The sequence below is a fragment of the Heptranchias perlo genome, chromosome 23 (genome assembly GCF_035084215.1).
Source record: "Heptranchias perlo isolate sHepPer1 chromosome 23, sHepPer1.hap1, whole genome shotgun sequence".
NCBI lineage: Eukaryota > Metazoa > Chordata > Chondrichthyes > Hexanchiformes > Hexanchidae > Heptranchias > Heptranchias perlo.
In genome coordinates, this window is record NC_090347.1 from 42,475,601 (window position 1) to 42,496,519 (window position 20,919).

Here is a 20,919-nt window from a genome sequence, read left to right on the forward strand (position 1 = left end):
GAGGCCATAGAGGGGTTCGAAAACAAGGATGAGAATTTTAAAATCGAGTAAGCAGACAGGTTTTAGAACAAGCCATACAGTGAAACAACAAAAGGGGACATGCCGAGTGAGGGGAGGGTGACATTGCTGATGGTACGCAGCTGCTAATTTCACCCGTAATTCACTGACCACACAGGTATAAAATGTGGCCGTGGGTCATTACTGCTGTCGTTTTTTTCCCTTCCTCATTCAAAGTGCTGGCCCTTCCTGGCTTACAGTTCCACTGGTGCCAGTACCTCACCCAAGTAGCTAATCTTCTTCTGTTACCCTAGACAGGGAGGCTCAGTAGGCTATTCAACCGTGTGAGTCATCACGGCCACACCCGATCCTGTCCTCACCCAACATCCACATGCACTTTACAGTCGGGGTCACCGGACACTGATCGAGAGTGGGGTCCCTGGCTGGTCTTTTACCCGGGATTACTGAGGGTAATCGCAGCACCCAAAGTGCTGGTCCATCTGAGATCAGCTGACTCATCACAGACCAGGGATAGAAGCTGGAACTTTGCTGGTGGTGTGTCTCAGGACCACAATCAGGCGGTGCAGTTACCAACCAAGGAACTTACCAAGCTGCAACACACAGGGGTCCAGTTAACTCCATATACAGCGGTGAAGGAAAAGGTTCTTGTTCATGTAAGCACTTCAATTATAATACAAGCTGGGGGAGAGAGAGAGGGAGAGATAGAGAGAGAAAGAGAGAGAGAGAGAGAGAGAGAGATAGAGAGGGAGAGAGACAGGGGCGGGAGAGAGAGAGATAGAGAGGGGGAGGCTGAGAGGGGAGGGAAAGAGATAAAGCCAAGGATCCTGTACTGAATACTCACAGTCGAGGGTCCTGTGCTGAATACTCACTGTTGGGGGTCCGGATACTGAACACTCACAGTCAGGGGTCCGGATACTGAATACTCACAGTCAGGGGTCCGCATACTGAATACTCACAGTCAGGGGTCCGCATACTGAATACTCACAGTCAGGGGTCCGCATACTGAATACTCACAGTCAGGGGGCCCGGATACTGAATACTCACAGTCGGGGGTCCGCATACTGAATACTCACAGTCGGGGGTCCGGATACTGAATACTCACAGTCGGGGGTCCGCATACTGAATACTCACAGTCGGGGGTCCGCATACTGAATACTCACAGTCGGGGGTCCGGATACTGAATACTCACAGTCGGGGGTCCGCATACTGAATACTCACAGTCGGGGGTCCGGATACTGAATACTCACAGTCGGGGGTCCGCATACTGAATACTCACAGTCGGGGGTCCGCATACTGAATACTCACAGTAGGGGGTCCGCATACTGAATACTCACAGTAGGGGGTCCGCATACTGAATACTCACAGTAGGGGGTCTGCATACTGAATACTCATAGTAGGGGGTCCGCATACTGAATACTCACAGTAGGGGGTCCGCATACTGAATACTCACAGTCGGGGGTCCGCATACTGAATACTCACAGTAGGAGGTCCGCATACTGAATACTCACAGTCGGGGGTCCGCATGCTGAATACTCACAGTAGGGGGTACGGATACTGAATACTCACAGTAGGGGGTCCGGATACTGAATACTCACAGTAGGGGGTCTGGATACTGAATACTCACAGTAGGGGGTCCTGTGCAGAATACTCACAGTAGGGGGTCCGGATTCTGAATACTCACAGCCGGGGTGTTTTTCACAGATGAAATGCTTCTCATCGTTGCAGGATGACCCCTTCCAGGTGCCTTTAGGCTTCAACTGCAGCTGAACACAGTCACCGCTCAGCCTCTTGGGAGATGCCCAGTTGTTGTATGTATCCGTATCACTGCCATCCACCCAGTGGTACATCCCCGGAATACTGGTCCGGATCAGCCCGATCCAGGCTGTGTTAACTCTGGGGCACAGAAATCAAACTGAGCGGAGTCCAGCTCGGCACAAAGCAGAGAGGAAGTTCTCGGGTTCCCACGACCACGTTATCACTACCTCATTATCAATCAGTACCTGCCCTGGGAGTGTTTGATGGGACAGTGTAGAGGGAGCTTTACTCTGTATCTAACCTGTGCTGTACTTGCTCTGGGAGTGTTTGATGGGACAGTGTAGAGGGAGCTTTATTCCATATCTAACCCGTGCTGTACCTGCCCTGGGAGTGTTTGATGGGATAGTATTTAACATTGATACTGAGGGCCCTTTAATGCAAAGTGTTCTATTGCCCAGCGCTAACATCCCTCACTTGGTGAGTACAAAATTCACAGAAAAAGACAGAACAGGAAATAATTTAAAAATTAAGACTGGTGACAGATATGAACAATGGGGGTCACAAATTTTCCCGTGGAGATTAGCTGGTCACAGCAGTGACAGTAGTGAATAGTACAGTAGTAGATTGTACAGTCATGAATAGCACAGCAGTGTTTACAGGCCCACAGTATGGAATTGCAGCCATTGCTGACCGTCTATGAGTGCAGCTGGAATTTGAAGAGAACACAGCCTGGGAGCATGGAGGGTTTAGCAAATCACGCCACACACTATGACCCACAATAGGTGAACCACAACAGTATCTAAACATCACAGAGCCCTGCAACGGGCAATATTCCTTCCACCAATGTAATAGGAAGAGTAATATTCCATCAATGTAATAGGAAGAGTAATATTCCATCAATGTCATAGGAAGAGTAAAATTCCACCAATGTAATCGGAAGAGTAATATTCCATCAATATAATAGGAAGAGTAAAATTCCATCAATGTAATAGGAAGAGTAATATTCCATCAATGTAATAGGAAGAGTAAAATTCCATCAATGTAATAGGAAGAGTAATATTCCATCAATGTAATAGGAAGAGTAATATTCCATCAATATAATAGGAAGAGTAATATTCCATCAATATAATAGGAAGAGTAAAATTCCATCAATGTAATAGGAAGAGTAAAATTCCATCAATGTAATAGGAAGAGTAATATTCCATCAATGTAATAGGAAGAGTAAAATTCCATCAATGTAATAGGAAGAGTAATATTCCATCAATATAATAGGAAGAGTAAAATTCCATCAATGTAATAGGAAGAGTAATATTCCATCAATATAATAGGAAGAGTAAAATTCCATCAATGTAATAGGAAGAGTAATATTCCATCAATGTAATCGGAAGAGTAATAATCCATCAACGTAATCGGAAGAGTAATATTCCATCAATGTAATAGGAAGAGTAATATTCCATCAATGTAATAGGAAGAGTAAAATTCCATCAATGTAATAGGAAGAGTAATATTCCATCAATGTCATAGGAAGAGTAATATTCCATCAATATAATAGGAAGAGTAAAATTCCATCAATGTAATAGGAAGAGTAATATTCCATCAATATAATAGGAAGAGTAAAATTCCATCAATGTAATAGGAAGAGTAATATTCCATCAATGTAATCGGAAGAGTAATAATCCATCAACGTAATCGGAAGAGTAATATTCCATCAATGTAACTGGAAGAGTAATATTCCATCAATGTAATCGGAAGAGTAATATTCCATCAATGTCATAGGAAGAGTAATAATCCATCAATGTAACTGGAAGAGTAATATTCCATCAATGTAATCGGAAGAGTAATGTTCCATCAATGTCATAGGAAGAGTAATAATCCATCAATGTAATAGGAAGAGTAATATTCCATCAATGTAATAGGAAGAGTAATAATCCATCAATGTCATAGGAAGAGTAATATTCCATCAATATAATAGGAAGAGTAAAATTCCATCAATGTAATAGGAAGAGTAATATTCCATCAATGTCATAGGAAGAGTAATATTCCATCAACGTAATCGGAAGAGTAATATTCCATCAATGTAACTGGAAGAGTAATATTCCATCAATGTAATCGGAAGAGTAATATTCCATCAATGTCATAGGAAGAGTAATAATCCATCAATGTAACTGAAAGAGTAATATTCCATCAATGTAATCGGAAGAGTAATATTCCATCAATGTCATAGGAAGAGTAATAATCCATCAATGTAACTGGAAGAGTAATATTCCATCAATGTAATCGGAAGAGTAATATTCCATCAATGTCATAGGAAGAGTAATAATCCATCAATGTAACTGAAAGAGTAATATTCCATCAATGTCATAGGAAGAGTAATAATCCATCAATGTAATAGGAAGAGTAATATTCCATCAATGTAATAGGAAGAGTAATAATCCATCAATGTCATAGGAAGAGTAATATTCCATCAATGTAATAGGAAGAGTAATATTCCATCAATATAATAGGAGTGGTAAAATTCCATCAATGTAATAGGAAGAGTAATATTCCATCAATGTCATAGGAAGAGTAATATTCCATCAATGTAATCGGAAGAGTAATATTCCATCAATGTAATTGGAAGAGTAATAGTCCATCAATGTAATAGGAAGAGTAATAATCCATCAATGTACAACAGGAAATTATGCAGGTCAATGATTGCTTTTTTGCAGTTTCCATGATGCCTACATACTGAGGCAACGAAACATTGAAGGAGAATGAAGGGTTGGCTCCTCGGGGAGCTGGGCTACCCAATGCAGCCATAGCTGACGTCATCTTAGCAGGGCTGTACTCCAGCAGAGAACAGACATAATGAAGCAGATGTTTGGGTGCTAAAGCAATATTTCATGTGCTTTAAGAGGTGTTACAATATGCCCCGATATTGGCCAAAATCCTCTTCAAATAGCGCTAGGAGAACTTTCTTTTTTTCCGATGGATGTCAGCACTGGGGAATGGTCTCTTCCCATTTCGAGCACCCAGCATTAGCATCAAGCATGCCAAATGAGGTACAGCATAGCTGGAGGAAGGGTAAAGTTCCCTCTACTCTGCCCCAATAACACACCTCAGAACCGCACCTCGAATACACCAGTGTGCCATTTTTTCCATTTTCTACACCAGCCATTCTCTTTCAGCGAGTTTGCCAACTAATGTTGAATTAGGGGCAGATTTGTGTTGTGGGCCCATGCCGACTAAGATTAACATTGCACCAAACTCATTTCATACAGGACCCTTCCAGCCAAGAGAGGGAGGAGACTTTCATCCCATCAGTCTGGGCTGGATTTAAGCTCAGGTCCCAGAGATGAAAGGACAGTATCTAACCGACTGCATCAACCAGATCCCTACACCGTGACCAGCTGAAACACCAAAAGAGGCAGACAGGACCTCGGTTTAACATCTCATCAGAAGGAACGTAGAAATTGCTAGATGAGAAAAAGCCAAGGTCCATCTAGTTCGTCTTCTATCATCCTGGTAGTTGTATGTTGCAACGATAATGGAGTTGTTGACTAATCATTGCAATCAATCTTCGTGAACTTCCAACAATACGCCACTCTCAGTATAGCTTTTTACTGTTGCCCTAAATCATGTGCTCAGGTCCTGGATTGGGACTTGAACTCACGACCTTCTGACTCTGAGGCGAGAGTGGAACCAACTGGGCCCAAGCTGACCACCAAATTAAATTATGCCAAAAGAAGGATAATTAACCCTTTATTCGCTGAATAAGAATGTGGCCCTGAAAATCATAAACAGACTCTGCATCAATTTTTCTTGCAAAATTACCGGCCGGATTTTATTTTGCCAATTCCCCCCTTCATCCTGAAGGTGATGCCTCTTGCTGTGGTGTGGTTCCACAGGTGCCACCCACTCTCTGGTACCTTACCCAAGTGACTATCTTCACACACATGGATTTAGACAGTGGGAGTCATTCAACTGTGAAGGAGGCATCACAGCCGAGCTGTCCTCACAACATCCACACGCAGCAGGAATCAATGGATAGCAATCAGAAGTGGGAATTTTTCCTAGTTAATCCACTGATGCCAATTATACTGCCTGACTGAGATCAGCAGAGATCAGGAATCGAACCTGGCACCTTTGGTATGGCTCATTATCCCAACAAGCGGTAATTTTTAAAAATATTTGTTTTTGGGACGTAGATGACACCGACAAGGCAGTATTTATTACCCATCCCTCGTTGCCCTAAGGGCATTAAAAGCGATCTGCATAGTATGGGATTAGAGCCACATGAAGGCCTGATCAGGTAGGAGTGTTTCAGCTGAATGTTAAAGAGCCCATGGTGTAGGGTGATGCAGGTCCCCTTCCCTGTGGAGTTGGGTTTTTCTGACAATCTGACAACTTTCATGGTCATTTATCAGGTGCCAGCCCACAAATTACCAGGTTTATTGAATTTAGTTTGTGAGTTGAACTCATGACCTTTGGTTTGCTCATCCAATATCATAGCCACCAAACCACTGCACCTCTCAGCCACTGGGGGAGGTCAATTTGTTTTATATACATTTGTTCTTCGCATGTGGGCATCGCTGGCAAGGTCAGCATTTATTGCCCATCCCTGGCTGCCCTTGAAAAGATGGTGGTGAGCCTTCTTCTTGAACCACTGCAGGTCCTTGTGGTGATGGTGCTCCCACTTGGGTGTTAGGCAGGCAGTTTCAGGATATTGACCGGCAAAATTGAAGGAACAGTGATATATGTCCAAGTCAGGATGGTGTGTGAGTTGGAGCGGCGATTGGAGGTGGTGGTGTTCCATGACATTGCTGCTCTTGCCCTTCTCAATGGTAGAGGTCACAGGGGAGGGAGGTGATGTCAAAGTAACCTCGGTGAGTTGTTGCAGTGTATCCTGTGGATAGTATACACTGCAACCTCGGTGCATCAGTAGTGGAAAGGGTGGATATTGAGTCTAGTGCGATTAAGCAAACTGCTCAGTCCTTGGTAGTTTAATCCAGTTGAGGCTGAACCTGAAATGATCCATGCAGCACCCTTCACTGCAGAATGGATCATTCTCCTCAAGGTCCGGGCTCAAAAGGGGCTTCAGCTGAGCACCCATTGGGGCAGTCGATCCCTCGGCATCCTACTCTGGCTAGCGCTGAATGCTCTGAGGGCCGTGTTTGCAGTGCCCCCACCACTGTAATCGACTGACCTCGAGCCTATTGTCTGCAGTGCTTCCATGGCAACCATGACGCAGACATATTGGGTAACTTCCCCAATGGATATTTAATAGGCCAATCCACAGGAGAGCTGTTTAATCCCCTTACTGACACAGAGCTGTGTCTAATCAGCCAGGATTGGAGAGGCTTGCGCATTAAATCCCTCCGACTACTCACTCAGTTTTTATCTCTGTAGCCTTGATCCACTTTTAGTCAGAGGTTTAATTAAAGGCACAGGTGCATATTCAGTGTCACACAGAGACAATTATACCAAACCAAGAGCAATGGTGGGGGGGGGGGAGGGAAAGAGAACAGTTCCTGAAATACATTTCAAGTGCAGATCTGCCCATCATAAGTGTACGAAATGGTTTCTCTTCACAGATGCCGAAAGACTTGGGTATTTCCTGCATTTTCTATTTATATTTCCAGTCAGACCCCTTCTCAAGTGCACAGTAAATACTTCACTTTGGGAGGGAGACAGGAGTCCTGTAAACTTGTCCCACGACCTTTGGAGATTTGCCTTTTTGGACAAAGAAAAGTTAGCGCCTGTAGTTAGTATAACGGAGCCCTGGGCTTAGCTATGCGGGTGGCTCAGATTTCCATACAAACTTCATCCCCATCTGGTGGTGGTACCATCAGGGTAAGGTCAAATATCCAGCCCAAGACACAGTACAAGCTGGATTGTGGGGTGTGGGGTGTACACTGGAACATAGGCTCAGGAGAAGGCCATTCAGCCCCTCGAGCCTGTTCTGCCATTCAATTAGATCACAGCTGATCTGTATCTTAACTCCATCTACCGGTTTTGGTTCCCTGACCCTTAATACCTTTGCCTAACCAAAATCTATCAATCTCAGTTTTGAAATTTTCAATTGACCCCCAGCTAACAGCTTTTTTTTTGGGGGTGGGGAAGAGAGTTCCAGATTTCCACTCCCCTTTGTGTGAAGAAGTGTTTCCTGACATCACCCCTGAACGGCCTAGCTCTAATTTTAAGGTTATGCCCCCTTGTTCTGGACTCTCCCACCAGAGGGAATAGTTTCTATCTACTCTATCAAATCCTTTAATCATCTCAAACACTGCAATTAGATCCCCCTTAATCTTCTATACTCAAGGGAATACAAGCCTCGTCTATACAACCTGCCCTCGTAATGTAACCCTTTTTGTCCCAGTATCATTCTGGTGAATCTGCATTGCACTCCTTCCAAGGCCAATATATCCTTCCTGAGGTGCAGTGCCCAGAACTGAACCCAGTACTCCAGATGGGGTCAAACCAGGGCATCTTAGATTTAATAATGAGTAATGAGCCTGAATTATTAGGGGACTAAGCAACCTGCTGCTTCCACCCCTACCAGTTCCTCACAAAATCACATGTAGGACACAATTCCACCTTAGTGTAAAAGGGAGAACTTTGTCAACTTTGTGTTGTTGTTTTTAAATAAAATCACAGGTGCTTCTTCACCTTTTCAGTGCAAGTTCTAAAACTGGACCCACCAAGTGCAAAGTAGTCCACTTGATCGGCACCTCTGCCACTGGACTCAGTGTCGACCCCGTTCACCACTGGTGCCTTGTGGCTGAAGTGTGTACGGTCTACAGGATGCGCTGCAGCAACTCACCAAGGTACATCGACAGCACCTCCCTCCCCTGCGACCTCTACCACTAAGATCAAGAGAAGCAATTTTGGGGCAACACAATCACGTTCCAAGTCACACATCATCTTGACTTGGGCACGTGTCACTGCTGTTCATTGTTGCTGGGACTATATCCTAGAATTTTGTTGCTAACAGCATTATGGGAACACCATCACCACACGGACTGCAGTGGTTCTTGAAGAAGGCTCACCACCACCTTCTCAAGGGCAATTAGGGATGGGCAATAAATGCCAGTCTTGATGGCGTCGCCCACATCCCGAGAACAAATATAAAAATGAATGGTTTTACCCAGCGGAGGCTCTTCATGAACCTCCTGGAACTAAGTCACAGACCAGCAAGTGCCTGTCTGACGTATCAGCAATGAGTGGCACACAGCAAGAGGAGGAAGAAAATACGGGAGGGGTAAAAGAAGCTTTCATCATTAATGTAAAACTCAAACCACAAAACTCACGTTGAAAAGTAACGCTGGACGAAATCCTGAACATCTTCATTGTTGATAACCACCAAATCGGCACCGGGTGTCTCCTGGCAGGCTTGACGGGCACCATGCCATGAGTTTTGTTCTTGGCTGATCCAATAGCAATGGCGATTTCCTGGATGGACTTGAGCACCCTGAGGACAGATGGTAATGTCATCTGGAAAAGGGACATAGCAGAGATGGAGAGAAATCACAATTAATGCTCATTGTAGCTCAGTTGCTAGTATTCTTGCCTCTGAATCAGCAGATTGTGGGTTCAAGTACCAGTCCAGAATCTTGAGCTGAAAACCCAAGCTGACACTCTAGTGCTGGACTGAGGGAGTTCTGCACTGTTGGAGGTGCTGTCCTTGGATGAGATGTTAAACTGAGGCCCTGCCTGCCCTCTTGGGTGGTCATAAAAGATCCCATGGCACTATTTAAAGAAGAGCAGGGGAGTTCTCCCTGGTGTCCTGGCCAATAGTTATCCATCAACCAACATCACTAAAATAGATTATCACACTGCTGTTTGTGGGAGCTTGCTGAGCGCAAATTGGCTGCCATGTTTCCTACATTACAACAGTGATTAAACTTCAAAAGTATTTCATTGGCTATAAAACGCTTTGTGGCATCCTGACGTCATGAAAGGCACTACATAAATGCAAGTCTTTCTTTCATCCCTGTTTACTATCTCTGGCCCTCGGAGTACAGTCACTTCACTGGCATATTGTACCATGAGGTAAGAAGGCTTGGGTTTTGTGCTTGTGTAACGGGGTCTATATGACCCATATTACTAGGAGCCTACTGTCAACGTTACTGATTCCTCTCATCAACTGTCAATGAAAAGTGCTGATGTGGTTGGATCAAGGACCAATAACCCACCCTTGGGGCACACAATTGTCCTGGATGAATAGCTGCAGACCAGAAGAAATTGCCTGAAAAAGCTAGACAAAGAAAGGAGAAATAAAGAAAAGAGAAATAAAGAAAAACTTGCATTTACATAATACCTTATTGCATCTTTGAGAAAGTGTTTTATGTGCAAGTAATCTTTTTTGGGAGTGCTGTCACAGTTGTTATGCAACTAATGGTGACAACCAATTTGCACCAAGCAAGATCCCATATAATAATGAATGACCAGTGAACCACTTCGAGGGAAGAATTTTGGCCACGGCAGCAGGAGAACTCCCTGGCCTTCTTCAAATAGTGTCATGGAATGTTTAATATTCACCCAAACCACAGGCACAGGCAGATGGGACCTCAGTTTAAATCTCATCCAAAGATCAGTGTCTCCGACAGTGCAGCACTCCATCAGTACTGCACTGAAGTGTCGGCCTAGATTATGTGTTCAAGTCCAGGAGTGAAGCTTGAATGCATGACCTTCTTGCTTGGAGTTGAGCTGGCAAGCCGGCATAGATTAGAAATAAGGGACAAGGATGAGAACCAGGTTTCCAGGAGGAGTGGGATGATCAGAGGGAAGGAGAGGACTCAGCTGGATTAAAACTACCGCACAGACAGGAGAAGGGAACAGGAAGGTGATGAAGAAAGGCTGATGAGGTTAACGAGTGAAGATGAGGAGGGAACTACTGGACATAAAAGGTATGAAGCAAAAAGGGTGAAACGTGGGAGTAGGGGGTTCAGCAGAAATGACTGGACCCAGAGACCAATTCAGAATTCACAAGATACAGTTTTACCAAGTGCTGCATTCTGAACATTCTCCAGGAAACTAATTTAATGATAAAGGCACCAGGCTGCTGTGACATCGGACTCTCCTTACACTCCACACTCTTCCCCGGGATGCTCCTCACACTCTTCCCCGGGACGCTCCTCACACTCTTCCCCGGGACGCTCCTCACACTCTTCCCCGGGACGCTCCTCACACTCTTCCCCGGGACGCTCCTTACTCGACACTTTTCCCTAGGTCCCCGACACTCTTCCCCCAGATTCCCGACACTCTGCCCCCAGGTCCCCGACACTCTGCCCCCAGGTCCCCGACACTCTTCCCCCAGATCCCCGACACTCTTCCCCCAGATCCCCGACACTCTGCCCCCAGATCCCCGACACTCTTCCCCCAGATCCCCGACACTCTTCCCCCAGATCCCCGACACTCTGCCCCCAGATCCCCGACACTCTTCCCCCAGATCCCCGACACTCTTCCCCCAGATCCCCGACACTCTTCCCCCAGATCCCCGACACTCTTTCCCCAGATCCCCGACACTCTTTCCCCAGATCCCCGACACTCTTCCCCCAGATCCCAGACACTCTGCCCCCAGATCCCCGACACTCTGCCCCCAGATCCCCGACACTCTTCCCCCAGATCCCCGACACTCTTCCCCCAGATCCCCGACACTCTGCCCCCAGGTCCCCGACACTCTGCCCCCAGATCCCCGACACTCTTCCCCCAGGTCCCCGACACTCTGCCCCCAGATCCCCGACACTCTTCCCCCAGATCCCCGACACTCTTCCCCCAGATCCCCGACACTCTTCCCCCAGATCCCCGACACTCTTCCCCCAGATCCCCGACACTCTGCCCCCAGATCCCCGACACTCTGCCCCCAGATCCCCGACACTCTGCCCCCAGGTCCCCAACACTCTTCCCCCAGATCCCCGACACTCTTCCCCCAGATCCCCGACACTCTTCCCCCAGATCCCCGACACTCTGCCCCCAGGTCCCCGACACTCTGCCCCCAGGTCCCCGACACTCTTCCCCCAGATCCCCGACACTCTTCCCCCAGATCCCCGACACTCTGCCCCCAGATCCCCGACACTCTTCCCCCAGATCCCCGACACTCTTCCCCCAGATCCCCGACACTCTGCCCCCAGATCCCCGACACTCTTCCCCCAGATCCCCGACACTCTTCCCCCAGATCCCCGACACTCTTCCCCCAGATCCCCGACACTCTGCCCCCAGGTCCCCGACACTCTGCCCCCAGATCCCCGACACTCTTCCCCCAGGTCCCCGACACTCTGCCCCCAGATCCCCGACACTCTGCCCCCAGATCCCCGACACTCTTCCCCCAGATCCCCGACATTCTTCCCCCAGATCCCCGACACTCTTCCCCCAGATCCCCGACACTCTGCCCCCAGATCCCCGACACTCTGCCCCCAGGTCCCCAACACTCTTCCCCCAGATCCCCGACACTCTTCCCCCAGATCCCCGACACTCTTCCCCCAGATCCCCGACACTCTTCCCCCAGATCCCCGACACTCTTCCCCCAGATCCCCGACACTCTGCCCCCAGATCCCCGACACTCTGCCCCCAGATTCCCGACACTCTTCCCCCAGATCCCCGACACTCTTCCCCCAGGTCCCCGACACTCTGCCCCCAGATCCCCGACACTCTTCCCCCAGATCCCCGACACTCTTCCCCCAGATCCCCGACACTCTTCCCCCAGGTCCCCGACACTCTGCCCCCAGATCCCCGACACTCTTCCCCCAGATCCCCGACACTCTTCCCCCAGATCCCCGACACTCTTCCCCCAGGTCCCCGACACTCTTCCCCCAGGTCCCCGACACTCTTCCCCCAGATCCCCTACACTCTTCCCCCAGGTCCCCGACACTCTTCCCCCAGATCCCCGACACTCTGCCCCCAGGTCCCCGACACTCTTCCCCCAGATCCCCGACACTCTGCCCCCAGATCCCCGACACTCTGCCCCCAGATCCCCGACACTCTTCCCCCAGGTCCCCGACACTCTTCCCCCAGATCCCCGACACTCTTCCCCCAGATCCCCGACACTCTTCCCCCAGGTCCCCGACACTCTGCCCCCAGATCCCCGACACTCTGCCCCCAGATCCCCGACACTCTTCCCCCAGATCCCCGACACTCTGCCCCCAGGTCCCCGACACTCTTCCCCGAGATCCCCGACACTCTTCCCCCAGATCCCCGACACTCTGCCCCCAGGTCCCCGACACTCTGCCCCCAGATCCCCGACACTCTGCCCCCAGATCCCCGACACTCTTCCCCCAGATCCCCGACATTCTTCCCCCAGATCCCCGACACTCTTCCCCCAGATCCCCGACACTCTGCCCCCAGATCCCCGACACTCTGCCCCCAGGTCCCCAACACTCTTCCCCCAGATCCCCGACACTCTTCCCCCAGATCCCCGACACTCTTCCCCCAGATCCCCGACACTCTTCCCCCAGATCCCCGACACTCTTCCCCCAGATCCCCGACACTCTGCCCCCAGATCCCCGACACTCTGCCCCCAGATTCCCGACACTCTTCCCCCAGATCCCCGACACTCTTCCCCCAGGTCCCCGACACTCTGCCCCCAGATCCCCGACACTCTTCCCCCAGATCCCCGACACTCTTCCCCCAGATCCCCGACACTCTTCCCCCAGGTCCCCGACACTCTGCCCCCAGATCCCCGACACTCTTCCCCCAGATCCCCGACACTCTTCCCCCAGATCCCCGACACTCTTCCCCCAGGTCCCCGACACTCTTCCCCCAGGTCCCCGACACTCTTCCCCCAGATCCCCTACACTCTTCCCCCAGGTCCCCGACACTCTTCCCCCAGATCCCCGACACTCTGCCCCCAGGTCCCCGACACTCTTCCCCCAGATCCCCGACACTCTGCCCCCAGATCCCCGACACTCTGCCCCCAGATCCCCGACACTCTTCCCCCAGGTCCCCGACACTCTTCCCCCAGATCCCCGACACTCTTCCCCCAGATCCCCGACACTCTTCCCCCAGGTCCCCGACACTCTGCCCCCAGATCCCCGACACTCTGCCCCCAGATCCCCGACACTCTTCCCCCAGATCCCCGACACTCTGCCCCCAGGTCCCCGACACTCTGCCCCCAGATCCCCGACACTCTTCCCTCAGATCCCCGACACTCTTCCCTTTGGTCCCCGACACTCTTCCCCCAGGTCCCCGACACTCTTCCCCCAGATCCCCGACACTCTTCCCCCAGGTCCCCGACACTCTGCCCCCAGATCCCCGACACTCTTCCCCCAGGTCCCCGACACTCTGCCCCCAGGTCCCCGACACTCTTCCCTTTGGTCCCCGACACTCTTCCCCCAGATCCCCGACACTCTTCCCCCAGATCCCCGACACTCTTCCCCCAGATCCCCGACACTCTTCCCCCAGATCCCCGGCACTCTTCCCCCAGATCCCCGACACTCTTCCCCCAGATCCCCGGCACTCTTCCCCCAGATCCCCGACACTCTTCCCCCAGATCCCCGACACTCTTCCCCCAGATCCCCGACACTCTGCCCCCAGATCCCCGACACTCTTCCCCCAGATCCCCGGCACTCTTCCCCCAGATCCCCGGCACTCTTCCCCTAGATCCCCGGCACTCTTCCCCCAGATCCCCGACACTCTTCCCCCAGATCCCCGGCACTCTTCCCCTAGATCCCCGGCACTCTTCCCCCAGATCCCCGACACTCTTCCCCCAGATCGCCATGTCTTCCTTCTGCCGTTTGCAGAGGTACCAATTGGACAGGAAGTATTACCAAGCGATTTGTCACAGTGATTACTCTGACTGCAAAGGCAAACAGTACAATGACCAGCACCAACTCAGCTCTATCCCATGTGGAGTAAAAAATTCCATTAAGAATAGAAATGAAAACTAACCACAAGGGGAACAGGATCTTTGAGTGGAAAGTAACCTCCACAAGTGGGATCTGCATCATCAGGTCTGAGCAATGGTGTGGAGAGGGAGCTCAGTGGATAGCACATCTGGGGTGGTGAGGGGGTAGCACAGGGATAGGCAGAGAGAACATAAGTATGTATCTGTGTGGGTGTGTGTATATGAAAGGTTGAGTGAGGATGCGAGTGTGTGGGGAAAGGAATGAGGATGAGAGTAAACTTGTGGGATGGGTGCCTGGGCAGGAATGGGGTATTTGAGGATGGTTGGGTGTGGGTGTGATGCATGGTGGGTAGGTTTGTGAATACGTATTGGGTGGGTGTAAATTTCTTTTTTTATTCATTCTCAGGATGTGGGCGTCGCTGGCGAGGCCAGCATTTCTTGCCCATCCCTAATTGCCCTTGAGAAGGTGGTGGTGAGCCGCCTTCTTGAACCGCTGCAGTCCGTGTGGTGAAGGTTCTCCCACAGTGCTGTTGGGTGGGGAGTTCCAGGATTTGGACCCAGCGACGATGAAGGGACGGTGATATATTTCCAAGTCAGGATGTGACTTGGAGGGGATCGTGCAGGTGATGGTGTTCCCATGCGTCTGCTGCCCTTGTCCTTCTACAAATGGTGGAGGTTGTGGGAGGTACTGTCGAAGAAGCCTTGGCGAGTTGCTGCAATGCATCCTGTGGATGGTACACACTGCAGCCACGGTGCGCCGGTGGTGGAGGGAGTGAATGTTTAGGGTGGTGGATGGGGTGCCAGTCAAGCAGGCTGTTTTGTCCTGGAGGGTGTCGAGCATGGTGGCTGGTTTCAAGTGAATGGATGGGGTGGGTGTGAGAGAGGCTGAGTGTGTAACTGTTACGAATACACCTACATTCCACGCACCCTCAATCATAACTGTGCCCGAACCACAGGTCTCCAGTTATCAGTTACCAATAAAACCGCAACCTAACACAACTGGAATATATTCTGAAGGAGACCTAAGTAAGCAGAGGAAAATTAATTTTAAAAATTGGACAATGAGGAAATAGCAGAGAGCTGAGATTTGGCAAGGCCTCAGCACTGAGAGGGTTAAAGGCCGACAACGTAATGGGTATTAAACAAAACGCACATCACACTCAGCAACGAGAGCATACGAGAGTAAAATTCCTTGTAAAACAGAGTTACGGCCTACTGGTAGGGTTTAGCTGGTTGCTCGCAGACAATACACAGGCTCTCTCCACACTTTCCCCATTGCATCACACACAATGGAGTAAATGTCAGCCAGTGATGTGGGTCTGTGAAGCAGATTCCACTCCCAAACTTGCATTGAACTCTCTTGGCAACAGCCTTTTCCATTTGCTAGACTGCAGTCCCCACCACACCCCCGCCCCGCCCCCACCCTCGGGAAGAAAAAAAAACTCTCGCTATTCAGGAGATCCTCATCACCGTAGCAACTGGTGCAGAGCTGCATCCATCTCCGTTGCCCAAGTTTCGTCAATAAAGGACTTCAAGCTGCAAACACAGCCCAAGGCTCAATGCCCACACTTACAACTTGAATAAGAGAGCTACGTCTGGACCTAAATTAAATGGAAGCCATAATTCACGAGAATCATAGAATCATACAGCACAGAAGGAGGCCATTTGGCCCATCGTGCCTGTGCCAGCTCTTAGTCCCACTCCCCCTGCTCTTTCCCCATAACCCTGCAATTTTTTTCCTTTTCAACGATATAGCCAATTCTCTTTTGAAAGTTACTAATGAATCTGCTTCCACCACCCTTTCAGGCAGTGCTTTCCAGATCATTACAACTCGCTGCGTAAAAAAAAATTCTCATCTCCCCTCTGGCTCTTTTGCCGTAAATCTGTGTCCTCTGGTTACTGACCCTCCCACCAGTGGAAACCGTTTCTCCCCATCTACTCTATCAAAAACCCTCATAATTTTGAACACCTCTATCAAATTTCCCCTTAAACTTCTCTGCTCTAAGGAGAATAATCCTGACTTCTCTAGCCTCTCCACATAAGATTCAATAATAACTTCCAAAAGGGAATTGGATAAATACTTGAAGAGAAGAAAATTGCAGGGCAATGGGGAAAGAGCAGGGGAGTGGAACTAATTGGATAGCTTTTTCAAAGAGCCAGCACAGGCACAATGGGCCAAATGGCCTCCTTCTGTGCTGTAAGATTCTATCATTATCCGTAGAGTCCCTGCCTTCAATATATTCCCTTTTTATTCTTACTGGAATAAATTTGATTGGTGCCATTTCTGTGTCTTGTTTAAATATCTCCCATTACTGATCTACAGTTCTGTTTGCAAACTCCCCTTTCTCACCACATATATTCTGCCTACCCCAGTCTATTTCTGGATAATTAAAATCTCCCGTAACGATAACTATTAATATGCACATTAATTTATCTACAAATTTCATCCTCATTTCCCTGTCCACTGTTTAACATCAATAATATATGCTCATTAATGTGATCGATTCCTTGCCTTTCCGCAAATCAATCCAAAGATTCGGTTTGGATCAATGCTCTATTTAAAACCTTAAAGAAAGAACTTGTATTTATATGGTGCCTTTCATGACCTCAGGATGTCCCAAAATTCTTTACAGCCAATGAAGTACTTTTTGAAGTGTAGTCACTGTTATAAAGGAAAGAAACCGCGCGGCAGCCAATTTGCACACAGCAAGATCCCACAAACAGCAATGTGATAAATGACCAGATAATCTGTTTTAGTAATATAGGCTGAGCAATAAATATTGGTCAGGACACTGGGGATATTTCCCCTGTTCTTCTTCGAAATAGTAGCCATGGGATTTTTTACGCCCACCTCAGAGGGCAGACAGGGCCTCAGTTTAAAGTCTCATCCAAAAGGCAGCACCTCTAACAGCACAGCCAGCCTGGCTTTTGTACTCAACATCTCTGGAGTGGGATTTGAACCCACAATCTTCTGACTCAGAAGCAAGAGAGCTACCCACTGAGCCACAGCTGACACCTACACTCTATAGTAGTGTGATATTGGGGATCAATTTCCTCAGGGAGGTTCTTTCCGATCTTCTGCCATAACTACGACAGAAGGACCTTGAAAACCAGCAAATTACTTTGTAAACATCATTTACGCTGTTCGTCCAGATTTCCGCAGTTCTTGTGCAAAGCTATAAGTGGGCGAAGAGAACCCCAAGGAAGTTCACCCCCATTATCTCTAATACCCTTACCCCTCCTTCCTTTCCATCTCCCTCCTGAAGAGTTTACATAAAGATTCATAGCTCGGTCAGCACCACCTACAAAATAAATGACCAGCTCATTCATCTCATTTTGAGACCTAGATATAAACACTTTCTTCGATGATCATGAGTGCACCGAGTGTAAAGTTAAGGTGAAGGGTGTAGCATCAGAAAGGAGGCTCTGAGCTGGGAGGTTATCTCTGACCTGCTCCCTAGAATGCGACTCCCATATCCTCCTGCGGTGAAACACCCAAAGAAAACGATTCAACAGTTTGAAAGGTCACCCACCCAAAGTCTCTCCGGAGAGGATGCTGAACAGCAATAGCCAGGGAACCATGTTCAACACGACCACACACGAGTTAAGGAAGGAAAAGAAAGAAATTTAAAACTAAATTAAATAGCCACAGGATAATTGCTGAGAAAGTAGGTGACTTTCGGAGGCGCATTCCTTGCTCCTGGGGACTGCACCGGATCTACTGCTCACAAATCGCAAAAGTCACAAACTCCCCAGAGGTGCAGGACCGAGTTGAACTGGAGAATCAGCACCAAACTTCAACTCTCGGTCCTCGCCGCCACTCTCGACAACGAGAGCAATCTGATCACTTTGCTCCCTCCCGCAACACGACACATCGAGTGGCCAGCGCTGTCTCCTCTGCTTCCCCAGCGGGGGTCTCATCGGTCATCCCTGCAGTCTCCCGAGGCCACAAAAAAACCCCACGAGTTCCTGAACCAAGTAGGTTGTCGCGAGTGGCTTTGAGCACAGAGCAGACGAGGAGTTTGTTTAAACCAGAGAGAGCGCAGCCTGATAACAATTCATTCTCTTCCCCTCTCCGCCCCATTCACGTCACTTAACAAGGCAGAGAAACCCTGGTCCTGACTGAACACCACCAAACACTATCAAACTCTGCCTTTAACACCAAACACTATCAAACTCTGCCTTTAACACCAAACACTATCAAACTCTGCCTTTAACACCAAACACTATCAAACTCTGCCTTTAACACCAAACACTATCAAACTCTGCCTTTAACACCAAACACTATCAAACTCTGCCTTTCACACCAAACACGATCAAACTCTGCCTTTAACACCAAACACTATCAAAATCTGCCTTAAACACCAAACACTATCAAACTCTGCCTCCGACACCAAACACTATCAAACTCTACCTTTAACACCAAACATTATCAAACTCTGCCTTAAACACCAAACACTATCAAACTCTGCCTTAAACACCAAACACTATCAAACTCTGCCTTAAACACCAAACACTATCAAACTCTACCTTTAACACCAAACATTATCAAACTCTGCCTTAAACACCAAACATTATCAAACTCTGCCTTAAACACCAAACACTATCAAACTCTGCCTTAAACACCAAACACTATCAAACTCTGCCTCCGACACCAAACACTATCAAACTCTGCCTTTAACACCAAACACTATCAAACTCTGCCTTTGACACCAAACACTATCAAACTCTGCCTTTAACACAAAACACTATCAAACTCTGCCTTTAACACCAAACACTATCAAACTCTGCCTTTAACACCAAACACTATCAAACTCTGCCTTTAACACCAAACACTATCAAACTCTGCCTTTGACACCAAACACTATCAAACTCTGCCTTTAACACAAAACACTATCAAACTCTGCCTTTAACACCAAACACTATCAAACTCTGCCTTTAACACAAAACACTATCAAACTCTGCCTTTAACACCAAACACTATCAAACTCTGCCTTTAACACCAAACACTATCAAACTCTGCCTTTGACACCAAACACTATCAAACTCTGCCTTTAACACAAAACACTATCAAACTCTGCCTTTGGCACAAACACTATCAAACTCTGCCTTTAACACCAAACACTATCAAACTCTGCCTCTGACACAAACACTATCAAACTCTGCCTTTGACACAAACACTATCAAACTCTGCCTCTGACACAAACACTATCAAACTCTGCCTTTGACACAAACACTATCAAACTCTGCCTTTAACACCAAACACTATCAAACTCTGCCTCTGACACAAACACTATCAAACTCTGCCTTTGACACAAACACTATCAAACTCTGCCTTTGACACCAAACACTATCAAACTCTGCCTTTAACACCAAACACTATCAAACTCTGCCTCTGACACAAACACTATCAAACTCTGTCTTTAACACCAAACACGATCAAACTCTGCCTTTGACACAAACACTATCAAACTCTGCCTCTGACACAAACACTATCAAACTCTGCCTTTGACACCAAACACTATCAAACTCTGCCTCTGACACAAACACTATCAAACTCTGCCTCTGACACAAACACTATCAAACTCTGCCTCTGACACAAACACTATCAAACTCTGCCTCTGACACAAACACTATCAAACTCTGTCTTTGACACCAAACACTATCAAACTCTGCCTTCAACACCAAACACTATCAAACTCTGCCTTTAACACCAAACACTATCAAACTCTGCCTTTGACACCAAACACTATCAAACTCTGCCTCTGACACAAACACTATCAAACTCTGCCTCTGACACAAACACTATCAAACTCTGCCTCTGACACAAACACTATCAAACTCTGCCTTTGACACCAAACACTATCAAACAATGCCTTCAACACCAAACACTATCAAACTCTGCCTTGAACACCAAACACTATCAAACTCTGCCTTTGACACAAACACTATCAAACTCTGCCTTTAACACAAACACTATCAAACTCTGCCTTTGACACCAAAGACTATCAAACTCTGCCTTTAACACCAAACACTATCAAACTCTGCCTTTGACACCAAAGACTATCAAACTCTGCCTTTAACACCAAAGACTATCAAACTCTGCCTTTGACACAAACACTATCAAACTCTGCCTTTAACACCAAACACTATCAAACTCTGCCTTTGACACAAACACTATCAAACTCTGCCTCCGACACCAAACACTATCAAACTCTGCCTTTAACACCAAACACTATCAAACTCTGCCTTTAACACCAAACACTATCAAACTCTGCCTCCGACACCAAACACTATCAAACTCTGCCTTTGACACAAACACTATC

At 48.0% G+C, this 20,919-nt stretch overlaps 1 protein-coding gene across 1 annotated transcript in view; it reads right to left on the reverse strand.

Annotated features, from left to right (window-relative positions):
- pkd1b (polycystic kidney disease 1b) overlaps positions 1 to 18,175 on the reverse strand; it is a 146,001-nt gene extending 127,826 nt beyond the window's left edge. Inside the window, exons 1-3 of the mRNA XM_068004381.1 lie at positions 18,127 to 18,175; positions 9,063 to 9,246; positions 1,700 to 1,911 (exon numbers count right to left, since the gene is read on the reverse strand). Coding sequence (XP_067860482.1) covers positions 1,700 to 1,911; positions 9,063 to 9,246; positions 18,127 to 18,175 — 445 coding nt within the window. The remainder of the gene's footprint in view (positions 1 to 1,699; positions 1,912 to 9,062; positions 9,247 to 18,126) is intronic.
- Between the last annotated feature and the right edge of the window lie 2,744 nt (positions 18,176 to 20,919).